Here is a 13,621-nt window from a genome sequence, read left to right on the forward strand (position 1 = left end):
ACAACGACAAAAATTTTAGATCACAAAACTATCTATAAAATTGATTGATACCTTATGAATATTTTTTTTTCTAAAAGCTACCTCTTCTGAGATAAAACGATTCAGAAAGTTGTAGCGCTAAGTAGGTACACTACCTCAGAGGTGGCGTGGAAACGTGTGCATAAAATGACGCTCGCTCTCTTGTTTTTTTAACTAATTTGACAGGACTACAACTAATATAGTCCACAGAATACGCTAGGCAACAAAATCTGACAATGTTTTGAGTTTTAAAACATTTCTGTGTGCTACTTATTTTCAATAAAACAGGGTGTGGGATGTGTCAATAAAAATACAGTGTTTTGTGCAAAATTTATTAAACTTAACAATATCACATCAATATCGTTAATCGCATCTTAAATTATTTTACGATTACATTACATTTTTAAATAAATATAGTTAAACAAAAGAGGTATCTATTTTCGCACTAAACCTTAAACAATGGTTTTCCAATTAATATAAGTTTATTGCAGACAATGAAATCAATAGCTATATTTTTCAAACACAACGCGAACATGAAGGTATAAATAATTGCAGTCGCCTGAATTGAAATAAATATTTAAATCGTGCATCACCAGTTCACATCTTTCGTTCGCTCTGTGTTCTACAATTTATAACATACTTTATTGTCTCTGGTTTACATACCTATACGGGTAAAAAATGTACTATAGGTTCAGAAAGTTATTGCGATAAATTAGAGCTTTTTGTGTACTATTTCTTATGTTTATGCAGCTGTGGGGCGGACAATTTCACTTTTCCTGGGAAATTTCTAGCAACATTCTCCTCTTTGACCGCTTTTAACAAGTCCTTTTCGCGTGCGGATGCCATCTTGTCCCGTAAGAAGACCTGGACAGCTGTTTTAGCCGCCTTTCCTCTTTTGCTTGTGCCCGGGGTTAATTTTACTTTAAACCTTGATAATGGCAAAATAATCGTTAATTTACGTCTAATCGTAGATACAAAATTGGTTCTAAAATTTAATTAAATGATTATGTTTCACAAAATAATCACGCTAGCAACACTGTAATCACATTTACCCCAGTCTGATCATGCAGTATAAAACACGTAAAAAATCAATTTTTGTTGCATCTAATTTAAGTTATGATTTTTAAATTCCGCAAAAATATTGTTTCATTTAAATGACATTACTACTTAATAATAAATGTTTTTCTCTATATTTTATATTGCCTTAAAAATAATCCAACTTACTTGTAGTTATGAAGTGAGGAGTACGGCGCTACAACAGGTACGGCGAATAGTAACTCGTCTTCAGGATATGGCGCGCCCGTGAGCTGACACAGCATTTCCGTATCCGCATCGCCTGTTTGTTCCGTCTGTGAAAAATATTTATTTAGCCCCGTTTCACCTCCCTCGGACAAGCATGCGCAGCCGCAGACTAGTCGAAAAAAAACGGCTTAAAAATAAGATTCTTTTCTCCAACTTCCATTTTGTTCCCTTCGGAGTAGAGACTCTTAGGTCGTGGGGTTCAATTGCACAGATTAAGTTATTTATTATTTAGATTAGTAATTAAAGATTTAAGTTGGCGCCTGGTAGAGAGTACCGGTGACCTCAGAGCTGGTGCTTTCCTCGCTCAACGAATAAGTATCGCAATACAGCGAGGAAATGCTGCCGGCGGTAAAGGTACACTGCCACAGGGACCAAACTTTTTAAATATGTTTTAATTTTCTATTTATTTTTTTTTTATAATTATTATTATGTAGATTAAGAATATTATAAATAAATACTGTATATTTGTGTGTTGGAAATAGATAAATTACTTCACCAGTTATTTCTCTTTTCTTAGAGAAAGATTGGCATAAAATCTTACCTCAGCTTCGATTTCCGGTTCATCTTCAGACTCAGCTTCAAGCAGTAATGGAGGGGGTTGTGGTATCTTCGGTCCGCGATTAGATTTCTTGTCTTTGTTGCCTTTTGCAGCCTGCTTTAGGGCCTTCTTTGATTCTTTTGCGCATTTGTCTGGCTGAAATGATATTTTATTTTTAAAATTTGGCTACTGGTTTTTGGGAAATCATGCTATTTTTTATCAGAAAATTTGCAATGTTAAAATAAATCATTATAATTGGCCTCAGTAATGGACATCGATATTTCGACGTATGATAAAACATTAATAATTAATTCACTTCTAGATCTGCCAACAACTAAGTCGAACTAAGAGTCGAAGAATCGAGTCGATAATTATTAATTACTTTTAATAAGTCCATCATGAACGCGCGATCCTCTTCATCTTGATCCTTATATTTTTCCTTTATCTTCTTCAATTTTCCCTTTTGGCCTCGCTTTGGACCATTCTTCTCCTGTTCCTTTTGAACTTTTTCCTTCTGCGGGGGTTTCTCTTTCTTCTGAGGGTTCTTTTTGGGCATAGCGGGGAATTTCAATTGTAGCTCTTCACTCTGTTCTGACATTTCTGATATTGTTCGCGTTTTGGACGCGGTTATTACTTGCCCTGTTCCGTGATCGACCTGAAGTGATAAGATAAATAAATACTCCTTTCTACCTTAAAAAATGGGAGGCAGAAGGAGAATAAAAGTTAAGATAGAGTCTCCGAGGTAAGAGGAGTAGAATCAGTTATATTTAATGCTACGAAATAATATTTTGAAACAACTAAACGTGAACAAGTACGAAGAATAAAATTAGCGGCTAAAATTAAGAACGACGTAAAATCAATAGAACATAAAGAAAGACCTAACATATAAAGATTTAAGAAAAGAAAAGCGTGACTGTTATTGAATAGAGATTTTTGCGATAGATTTTGTAATGTGTGTGAATTTTACTCTTACCTTAATATGTGTATCCAAGACATCATCAGAACTATCACTATCTGAGTCACTTTTATCTTCTTCTTTCACTTCCTTAGTTTCCTTTACACTTACTTTATTTAAATCTTCACTTACATTTTTGTCTTCTAAATTACCAGTTTTATTCTGATCTGAAACTTTAGCACTTTCCAAATTCTCTTCAACACTATCACTACTTTGTAATTCCTTATTTTCAACTATTGTATCCAATATATCTTTACTATCTTTTTCGTCATCTGAATCCTCTGATACGACAATTTCTGTATCTTGCTCACTCTCAGCCACTTCAGAAATATCATCGGCTATACATTTCCTCTCATCTTTATGCTTTTCTATGCAGCTATCCTCAAGCCGAAAGAGGAAACTAAAGCCAAATTGTAAATGTTCTGGAAGGAGGTAGTTCTTTTTGCCCCTGATCATGAAGGATCCTGTCGTTAGATATTCACCGGTTGGGGCGGATTTTGATACTTGCTGCCCGTACACCCACCACGCACGAGTTAGAACTTTTGCTTCCCAGGCCACACTAAAATATAAGAAAAGTATTACGCTGAAGAAAATATATATTTAATGTGGGAACAAACTCCTTGCATTCTAGATTTGAAACCAACTCAAGTTCGAACTGAATATGAAAATGTTAAGAATTTGTCATAATATAAAATGGATAACCAAAATAAGATCAACAGACACTGCAAAGAAATAAAATGTCTTTGCGTTCCTATATTTTTCATATTTATAAATTACCAATAACCAACCTGTAAGCCACCGCTGCCTGTCCTGCCTCACTAAGCGTCCGAGGAGGAGGTAAACCCGCCGGACACTTAATCACTACGGACGAAGCACCACTCACTTCAGCGTGCACGTACACGTCTGTTGAACGCATGTAACGCTTAACTAACAATTCGTTTTGTTGCTGATCGCGACCGCCTATTACCTGAGAAATATTTACCACCTAATTATATATTATCTTTGATTTTCTTATTTGGTGATTACGTCAACAGTAACAATTTACTTTATTTCACATATTACCCACACATTGTCTATGCTTTAAAACGAAATGCATTTTCGAGGATTACTACAAAAAATTTATACGTTTATGTACTATTATTTTTTAGAGCTAGTAAATAACTAACGTTTGCTGACAAGAGGAAGAAGGGGGGGGGGGGGGGGGGTTAATAAATTGTAGTAAGTCTGCTAACGTAATACATGAAAGGTCCCTATGAAACAGTGCCGTAATTTATTATGATTAGAAAAAAGTGAAATAAAAAAAACCTTAAAAATCTACAAGGTTTTTAAATTTATACAAAAAAATAAAGTATAGCCAGGCTTCTATGCAAGCGGTGGCGGTGTCTTTATAAAAAGTTGTTTTGATGATTTATAGAATGAATGAAAATCGTTAACATAAATAAAACATTTATATTCACCAAATAGTTCTCTGAAGATATGAACCAGTAGAATTTCTCGAACCAGTACGTTTTTCTCGCTTTACTGATGGTACTGATTGTTTGGGCTTCCTTGAGCGTCTGTTTGGTCTTACGTTCAGCGCTCTTCAGAGCTTTTCCCGACGATTCAACTGTTTTCTGTTGTTTCTTAGCTGCATTGCGTTTTTGATCATAGTATCTGTAAATCATTTGTATTTATTTCTGCGCGGTTTCTTAAAACACGCTATAGCCGATATTATATCATGCCTTATGACGCAGGTTTTTCACGCAGTACTTTTCAATTGATTTAGGCAAATAAGTTACTAATAACGCAACGCTTGTTATATTTTATTTAAAATTTACAAGCGTTATTCTATTCTCACGACTGTTATTAGGTTCTATAAAAAATTAAGGAGACGTAAAATGTTTGTACATGAACAGAAGACATTTTAATAATAATAATAATTTTATCTCTTCCATGTATTTATATTTTAGAAATATTCCCCCCTTATTCGTTCACAGAAACATACATATTTTTAAGTCGAAGTAAGAAGTAGGCATGGAGAGAAATTGGCTGTGCCAAAAATCAATTTGGAGATGTTTCGGAAAAACATCTTTCGTATGGCAATTAAAGTTTACAATAAATTACCAAAAGAATTAAAAGATCTTCCGACTAGAGTCTTTAAAAAGCGACTTAGTGTATTACTTTTAGAAAAAATATACAATTCGATAAATGATTATTATTTATGTGAGACACTGTAAATAAATTTAATAAAGTATGATATGTACGATACAGATAATATAAGAATTGATTTAATAATCTTAATAATGTAAAATTCCTTAAGACAAATTTGCGCGCCATTGTGTTTGGCAGAATATGCGAACGATTTACGATTGTACCACCTTAACATTTTTGTACCATATTCTTGCAATAAATAAATTGTTATTATTATTATAATTTCAAAAGGATTTTAAAAACAACAAAGACAACCACAAGTAAATAATTAAATTCAGATTCATTTAAAAGAGATAGATAGAGAAAGATATCTGTTTCAGTACTTCTATTTACAGATTTTAAAGATTATTACCGTCTTGCATTAGCAAAGGCCGTCAAAGACAGATCAATATCCACCATCATCGGTCCCATGTCTTCATAAGGATCTGTCAGACGCAACGTGATATGATTGGTTGATAGTTTCAGTTGTTTGATAGTCGATGCTACAGGGTCTCCACTATCTTGGGCCGTTTTGACTAACAGTTGTATGTCATCCCAGGACATCTAAAATTATATTTAACTAATTAGTAGACATCCATATAATGCCATTTATATGAATTTTAATGACAAAACATTAAAAAAGAATGGTTGTCTGTAAAGTCGGTTTACGGACGATAGTTTAACGTGACTTAAATTGAATAATTTTTATTGAATTATCACTAATTTGTATGGATACAAAGGAGTGAATCCTCGGACGCATAGGCCAATCGAGAAGAGAGATAGATGCGGCGCAAGCGTACAATGAGCGTAACGGGACAATGAATGCTTTTTCGTGTGTGCAGCCAGGCGTTCGTCGATTACGATGACAGTTATCACGTCAAAGTAATAAATAAATTAGAGTAGGCCACTTTTATCATTTAGGTGCTAATTGTTTATGACCTATCAGACCCACCACACTAAAAAATTAGTGACATCGTTTCAGAGGAATTACAAACACGAGACACGAGAATTATACAATAGATCAAAAACTATGAAATTTGGCAGATTTGTAGTAAATTGTTTAAGTTGAAAAAAATTATATCCTTTTTTAATTTGCGTACATAAAATAAATAATAAGTATGGTTTAATATTTGCTTTAGACATCTCTAATCGTCTCTTTTTGGCCTGCTTAAATGTAAATTCACGAAGTCTTAGTATCAGCTAGTAAAGAATTACCTGGTTGGCGATAGCAGTCTGAATAGCGAGCCTGGCTCTTTCGACGTTTTGTTCATTCCTGGAGATCATCTCGGCAGCTTGTCGGTCTTCTATTTGGACTTTCTCCAACTCAGTGATACGCTTCTCGTGATCTTTCTTTACGTTTTGGAGTTTTTTCATTGCTTCGCGTTCCACATGGATTGTCTGTTGAAAATATAGTTTCATAAAAAAAACTGGATATCCTTTCGACCAAATATAGAATTACAAGAGTAAATAAATATATATGTAGATAATAAGAGTGTACTCCTCCCTACAGGCCGGCAACGCACCCACTAAAAATGGGTGACCATGGGCGTTCCGTAGGCTCGTTGGCCCCCGTATTATATTAAAAAAAAATATTATAGAGTTAATTATTAAAAAGTTGTTAGAGAGATTACCTCCATAGTTAAGTAACAGAACCATAAGTTCCGGGATTCAATTCTGATAAAAAAAAAAATCGGGTTGGTGCGCATGCGGTCTTATCACTTTCAGTACCATGTACCTAATAGCCTTATAAAACATCAATGAAACAGACAAAATAATACAATAAATAATCTTAAGTAAAAAATACACTATTTATTAACACCTAAGTACTATCCCACAAGACTTTAAAGAGTTTTTTAAATGGTAAAGAGTAGATTTTTTATTACCGATAATAAAGTGAAAAATACCTTTAAATCAATCTTCTGACCTTCCAAAGCCGAAAAGAACTCATCAACAGCTCTATCAAAAGTCTCATACTCAGAGTAGGGCTGATTCTTGTGTTGGCTATAGAGGAGCGGATGAAACTCTTGATTTGTTAGTAAAAAGTCACCAGCAGCTTCAGGATTTGGACGTTCTTCCTTCTTTTGAATAATGAATCCCTGAATTTAACAAAAAAATAAATTATACCATATATACCATAGGTTGTATTGTTTTTAATCAATACCATTGAACAGAAGATATGGTTAATTACTAAAAAATAAATTAAAATCCAATTTTATTATATTAAGCAATGTTTTTTTTTGTAAATATTATTTATTTAATAAAACTTCCTACAGGTCAACCCTTTTTTTGGTTATGTATTTGTTTTTTAAGTTAATTCTATTTTTAGGAATATATCCATGCCCCATTTGGAGGTTTTTTTATGTTTCAGCTTACTTTAGAAACCTGGTTCCTCGCCTCATCCATAAGCTTCTCAGCCTGTTTTAGAGCAGTCACCAATTTATCAACATCTCTGTCAACGAAAAACCCTTTATCAGGGTCAGATGCTACTTTTAAGGTGCCTGATAGTTCATTTTCCAATAAAACATGGTCTATTATAGCTGAACCATATTCTACAAAATAAAATAATATTAGTAAAGTAGGCAAGAGATGAAATTTCTAAATTATGTACAATTAACAATATGTATAAGTCCGATAAACTGCTTTTTTTTTATAGAACAGGGGGCAAACGGGCAGGAGGCTCACCTGATGGTAAGTGATACCGCCGCTCATGGATACTCTTAATGCCAGAGGGCTCGCGAGTGTGTTGCCCGCCTTTTAAGAATTGGTATATAAGAAAAAAATTAAACTGAAATGGATCACCTCACATCCCTATTCTATTCGATTAATTGCCAGATTACCTGAGATTAGCATAATTAGACAACCTTTTAAATAAGTATAGATCAAAAACAAACTCTATACCTAAATTAGGATTAAGTATTTTCTTCAAATTATCACCCGGTTTACTATTCGAAATTATCTGTCTTAATTGCTCTTCATTTGGGGCTGCATAACTCGTTTTTGCTCTATCTAATGGATATTTTTCTTTCACTGCAAATCTAAAAAGAAAAGAATATTTTAAAGTTTTGTTAATGTATGACCTAATTATTAGGTTGTTTTCAAAAGAGTAATTACTTCATGTTGTCTTTGATGTTTTTTACAAATATTTTTGATATTAAATAGTTTTCTATTGTAAGCACTCAAAGCAATGAATTATGTAAATTCTGTACTTGCCATACACCTTACTTACAACTTTCAATTAATGTGTTAAAATGAAATCATTCTGTAGAATTCCATCTATTCAAAGGTTAAAAAGAAAGATAATTGTACTAAATAGGGATATACCTATACATCTGAGTTAATATTTTTCTTTTTATTATATTTATTAAATACAATGATATTTCAGCAAAAAAGTTTACCTGACTTTATCACCTTCTACATGAGGCCTCAAGACATTCAAAATAATCCAGTTATAATCTGTAAGGACTATGTTTCCTCTGTCATATAGTTCTAAAATAACATGGTATGCTGCTTCTCCACTTCCAAATTGAAGATCTACAATACGATCTATACCAAGTTGAGTAAGATGTTCTAGACGTTTGTTTTTGAGGTGCTTTCGGAGCTGTAAAGATATAAATGAAGTAGTAAAGTACTAATACTTTAAAAGATATGCTAATATGAAATACTAACAGAGATTTTAATACCTTCATAGTAAATCCTGATGGAGCAACATTCTTTGGCCATTCAAACTGTGTACTGTGAAACCTATTCCCCGACTCTAGAAGCAAGACACTCTTTTCCTCTGACCTTTGAAGCCGGATAACGTATGTCCTATTATCTATATCGTAGACTTGGTTCACTCTCATACCAATTAATCTGAAAGAAAAAAAATATCATAGGAAATAGTTTTCTTTCTAAAATAATTTTCTAAAGGGAGGGATTTGTTTTGAAACTTACCTCTGTAACTCTGTCACCATACAAACAATGTCATATGTATTAAAGCGGGTCTTCATTTTAAAAGAAATAATTTATTTATTAATTTAATATGTTACTTCTGCTTTATAATAGAACAAAAATTAAATAATAAATGTAATCAATTATAATACAAACAGGATAGGTTAGAAACGTCACCGAAAATTGAAAATCCGATTTGAATATTGAAATTTTGATGTCATTTGTTAGTTAAGTATATGAAAATAGTTGACAATTGACAAGGAAATTAAGAGTTTTTAAGCTTGGAGGTTATGTTTTTGTTTATAATTTACATGAATTTATATCAACTATCTCTAATAAAATTTTAATAATTCAACACATTAAGATGGTTGCAGAAGAATTTAAAGACTTTAAATTGAAACCGATGAAATGTGAACTTAACTATTTAAGTAAATCTGATGGTTCGGCAATATTAGCGCAAGGTCAGACTTTCTTAGTTCAATATAAATTTTAATATTTACTATCATTTGAAATGAGCTGCTATCTATAATTCAGTAATTAATTTTCTAGATTTGAGATAATTCTTAATAAAAAATCAGTTGTTACTTTAGATAACCTAGTCAATAAATAATGGTTTTTAAATTAATGTGGATATTGGGTTTCAGGTGAAACATTTGTACTTGCAAGTGTAAATGGGCCACTTGATATAAAAATTACTAGCCAAAGTATGGAAAAGGCAACATTAGAAGTATTATTTAGTGCAAAAGGAGGAAAGCCTAATGTATCTGATAGGTATATATTTTAATAGTGTTCTCTAAAATTTTTCATTATTTATCTAAGATTTAACCAATAAGTGAGTTCAACAATATTTTAATTAAACCATCCATTTAACCATCTTGATGATTTAGAGATATAGTAGTACTTCTGTACACAGCAAAAATTCAAATTTTAACTTAGCTTTTTATAATTTCAGATTCAAAGAGAGTGTGATAAGGCAAACTTGTGAAACTGCAATATTGGGGTGTTTATATCCTCGTACAGGTATAACAGTAACCATACAAGAACTAGAGGATTTTGGAGGGGTAAAAAATTTATACATATTCTTGATTCGTATGGAATAAATACATATATAGCAGTGTCTGTGTCATTGAATGTTTTTTGAAGTAGATGTTTGCTTTTTGTTGTTAACTAAAAACCACCACCTTGCACCTGAACACATATATTTTGAAAAACCAATGACTGCTTGGTGTGGTTTTAATATACAGTGTAAACTCTTTATTATACTACTATAACTCTTCATTCGTGATAACGAAAAATTGCGTTAAATTTATATGGTTTAACCCAATACCCATACATTAATTCTTCCCTCGCTACAACAAAACCTCTCTATAATGAATAAAAATGCTTGGTCCCTTGAAATTCGTTATAAAGAGTTTACTCTGTATTAATATTATTATTTATTACATAATAGAGCAACTTCAATACAATTGTAATATCTTTTATTTACCTTAATTAGGTGTGAAATCACAAATAAGCTTAATATTATAGCACAGGTTAGCATAAATAAAATTTTTACAAATTTAAAAAAAATTTAATTTGTAAAAAAATTTTTTACAATTTTAAATGAGGTCAAGCTCAATAGTTGTAAAATTACTAACACTCATATTTTTATTGTTAACTGTTTCAGCTACTTACCTGCGCAGTGAACTGTACATGTCTAGCTTTACTGAACTCTGGCTTGTCAATGAAACATGTTGTTGCAGCTGTTAGTTGTGCACTCGATGATAGTGGTAACTTAGTGCTGGAGCCTACCTTTGACCAAATCCAGAGTGCTGCAGCTACTATGCATTTTGTATTTGATAGTAGAGAGAAGACTCTAGTTACAGGTATAACAACCTAATTTAATGTTTTGCAACCTGTAGAATTGTGCAGGAAATAATAATAAATAATGAGAGTTATACAATAAGCTATTTCCTTTAAATGAATATCACCAATATTATAATTATTAATACTAGGGTATTCTGAATAGCCCTGCTGGAGTCAGTGTTGGCTGTCAAAATAAAACAGGCGCAAATATATAATGGTAGCTGGCTAACAAAAAATCTATTAAAACTAAGTCACCCTTTAATATAATGTGTTGGTGTACTAATGGATTACAAATTAATTCTTACTCAGAATGAACATTGCAAGGAAGTTTTTGGCTTTTAGAAAAGGGACTTAAGATCTGTTTGATATATGACAGCCATCTTATTTTTAGTTAAACCTAAAATGGCATTTAATTTCTTACATCTGTAAAACTGCCCAATTTTTATCTTCATCTATATTTTATTTTCATATAAATATATTTACTAAATGGTATAGAGAACCTTTTATAATTGATATTTGACTTTGTAAGCCAAAATCATATTAAATTTTGATATTTATGTATATCATTTTTTCTAGGTTTTACAACGGGTACATTCAGTGAAGGTGCATACGACGAAGCTCTAGAAAGATGCCGAGCGGCCAGCGATCTTGTATTTGATTTTTATAGAGAAGTTGTTGCTACGTACTGTAAAGTTATAGGCTAAAATATTAAAATAAATATATTATTTCCATTATATGTTTTTTTTTATAAAAATAAATTGAAAAAAATAATAATAATAAGAGCGGCATTAAAAAATCAAAATACAGTCAAAATCTGTAATAACGATATCGAAGGGACTACTCAGCAGCAGATTTTTATGGCAAATTTTAAAGACGGACGGTGGTCTGATGTTTTGATGGTATGAGTGAAAAGAGCGAAATTGCAGAAAGTGTACTGCCCTCTTTCCTCTTCCCCCTATCAACCCAAAGGTACATGTTACTGAAACTGGTTTGCGTCTAATTATGTGCTCAAAAATCAAACCCAAAAAATATTTTACGTGCAAAGATATTGTTGGATTCTAAATATAATCAAGGGCATGGCCATTGTAGAGGCAAGGGCGGCAAAAACTTCACAGCCTATTCCTTGAAAATTTGTAAATCCGCCACTGAAATAAGTAGACAAACAATTTAAAAGTATGCGAATATTGGTAGATGCAGAAAACTGACGTAAACCTATGCGTAGCGTACTATTAATATTACAATATATGGTCTAAAGTCTATAACGATACGTTAAGATAGTATTGTCTCTTTCACTTCACTCCTTTTAACTAAAACCAGAGAAAATGTATGTGAAATGACGAAATCCTAGCCAAGGCATAAACAAAAGTAATTGAATGCAATCCTTTGCGGAGCCGCTACCGAATATAAACAATGCGGGTTAGTGCATAATAAATTGTTTTTCAATTAAGTGTACGACACAATGAGTACTAGTGCCAATAATTAAACAAGACATAAAAAACCAATGTTTTTTATATACAAAGGAATAGTCTAATCAATATTAGACTATTCCTTTGTGAAATAATTATATCTAGGTTTTTTTTGAGACTTGATAGTGTAGGCACAAATAGGCACCGTCTTAAAAGCAGACTTTCTACTTAGAGTTTCGAGTTTGATCAGATTCTGGAAGGAATTCGATTCGACTACTTAATGAATTGATTTCGTACAGTGCTTGGTTATGCCGTGGTGCAAAATAGTACTAATATAATTTGCTCAACTTTATTTAGAAAATACTAAAACGCGCACAAAAAAATACTTTCTATTTATTTAGCATGATTTCCACATAAAATAACTACCTGGTTTTAGGCGAAATAGTTAGGCGAATCTTCTGCCTCCTGCCTACCTTTTTTCAGTCTACCTATAATGTATTAAACGCTTCATTGGGTTAGAAGATGGGAATACCCCAGTGTACCGTCAGCCTATTTCCAAAAACGTATTGGCAAGAAAAAACAAACATGAGATTGGATCGACGCGATTTGATGCAAATGGAGAACGTAAAAGTGCCGCCTGCACATTTAAATGTCACCGCTCTCCGGTGATGGCTCCGTCATTTTTGCTCTATTTACCGGGTGTCTTGAGAACTTTGATTTAAATACCGATCATAGCGTAGACCTTATTTGAATTTCTTAACATGGCTAATGATCTCTAGATAAGTTGCCAACTACTTTGGGCAAACGTCGCGCTGTGGGCCGATAGTACACTACTAAGCTTGTAAAACCTGGAATTGACATTTTCGCCGTGTACTAAGTATCTATATTTTTCAAAAAAATGATATAATTAGTTTATTCTATGCCATATAGTGATTAATGTAGTAAAAGGCATATAAAAAAATTATTCATTTAGGTATCACAATGTACACTTATTAACGTCAAAAAGAAAAACATATTAAATGCTTCTAATTTTTTCTTTTACACAATGTTTGTAAGTAGCTGCAACCATTACACCATGTTCCACGTGACATCCTAAGTAATTAATAATAATAATAAAATAAATTTAAAACAAAGATTTAATCTTTGTTTTTAATTTATTGCACAAATTTTGTGCTCTATCAGCAGGAGGCATGGTGAAAATCGTATTTCTGCTTCGCGATGCCTCCTCAGAACGATTATAATAGTTTTGTAAATAATTTATAGTAATTTAGCTTATTCAGTTATTCATAAGTAAGTATGTAATAGTAATACATAAGAAAATAACAATTTGTAATTACTAGATCTGACGTTTCTTCTTCTGTATTCTGTTATAAAAATCATAATAATACACGGCTTTAATAATATTTGTTTAATTTATTCTGTAGTTTATCTTATTTTACTGCTATAAATACAAAATAT

The 13,621-nt window shown here is 32.2% G+C and overlaps 2 protein-coding genes across 2 annotated transcripts; one reads left to right on the forward strand and one right to left on the reverse strand.

Moving 5' to 3' along the window:
• Positions 1 to 336: 336 nt before the first annotated feature.
• Positions 337 to 9,110, reverse strand: LOC125054475 (ribosome quality control complex subunit NEMF homolog). Its single transcript, XM_047656401.1, has 15 exons — positions 8,916 to 9,110; positions 8,663 to 8,834; positions 8,378 to 8,580; positions 7,881 to 8,017; positions 7,356 to 7,531; positions 6,887 to 7,078; positions 6,198 to 6,380; positions 5,356 to 5,546; positions 4,271 to 4,466; positions 3,602 to 3,780; positions 2,832 to 3,372; positions 2,241 to 2,513; positions 1,862 to 2,014; positions 1,243 to 1,367; positions 337 to 946 (listed from the first exon to the last, which is right to left on the reverse strand). Exons 1-15 carry the CDS (start codon positions 8,969 to 8,971, stop codon positions 748 to 750), a joined length of 2,976 nt encoding a protein of 991 aa, XP_047512357.1. The 5' UTR covers positions 8,972 to 9,110; the 3' UTR covers positions 337 to 747.
• A 63-nt stretch (positions 9,111 to 9,173) lies between these two features.
• On the forward strand, positions 9,174 to 11,488 carry LOC125054476 (exosome complex component RRP46). The gene is made up of 5 exons (XM_047656402.1): positions 9,174 to 9,373; positions 9,557 to 9,683; positions 9,865 to 9,973; positions 10,579 to 10,777; positions 11,334 to 11,488. The coding sequence occupies exons 1-5, from the start codon at positions 9,277 to 9,279 to the stop codon at positions 11,459 to 11,461; spliced, it is 660 nt and encodes a 219-aa protein (XP_047512358.1). The 5' UTR covers positions 9,174 to 9,276; the 3' UTR covers positions 11,462 to 11,488.
• The last annotated feature ends 2,133 nt before the right edge of the window (positions 11,489 to 13,621 follow it).

This window comes from Pieris napi, chromosome 12 (genome assembly GCF_905475465.1).
Source record: "Pieris napi chromosome 12, ilPieNapi1.2, whole genome shotgun sequence".
Classification (NCBI taxonomy): domain Eukaryota; kingdom Metazoa; phylum Arthropoda; class Insecta; order Lepidoptera; family Pieridae; genus Pieris; species Pieris napi.

Excerpts from the sequence above, each read along its gene's own strand:
- LOC125054475 (XM_047656401.1), bottom strand. The coding sequence starts at position 8,971 with ATGAAGACCCGCTTTAATACATATGACATTGTTTGTATGGTGACAGAG. Across the intron at positions 7,532-7,880 it reads AATACTTAATCCTAATTTAG|AATATGGTTCAGCTATAATA; the intron begins GTATAGAGTTTG and ends TTTATTTTGTAG. Across the intron at positions 6,381-6,886 it reads GTCAGAAGATTGATTTAAAG|ACAATCCATGTGGAACGCGA; the intron begins GTATTTTTCACT and ends TATTTTCAACAG.
- LOC125054476 (XM_047656402.1), top strand. The coding sequence starts at position 9,277 with ATGGTTGCAGAAGAATTTAAAGACTTTAAATTGAAACCGATGAAATGT. Across the intron at positions 9,974-10,578 it reads AACTAGAGGATTTTGGAGGG|CTACTTACCTGCGCAGTGAA; the intron begins GTAAAAAATTTA and ends TAACTGTTTCAG. Across the intron at positions 10,778-11,333 it reads AGAGAAGACTCTAGTTACAG|GTTTTACAACGGGTACATTC; the intron begins GTATAACAACCT and ends CATTTTTTCTAG.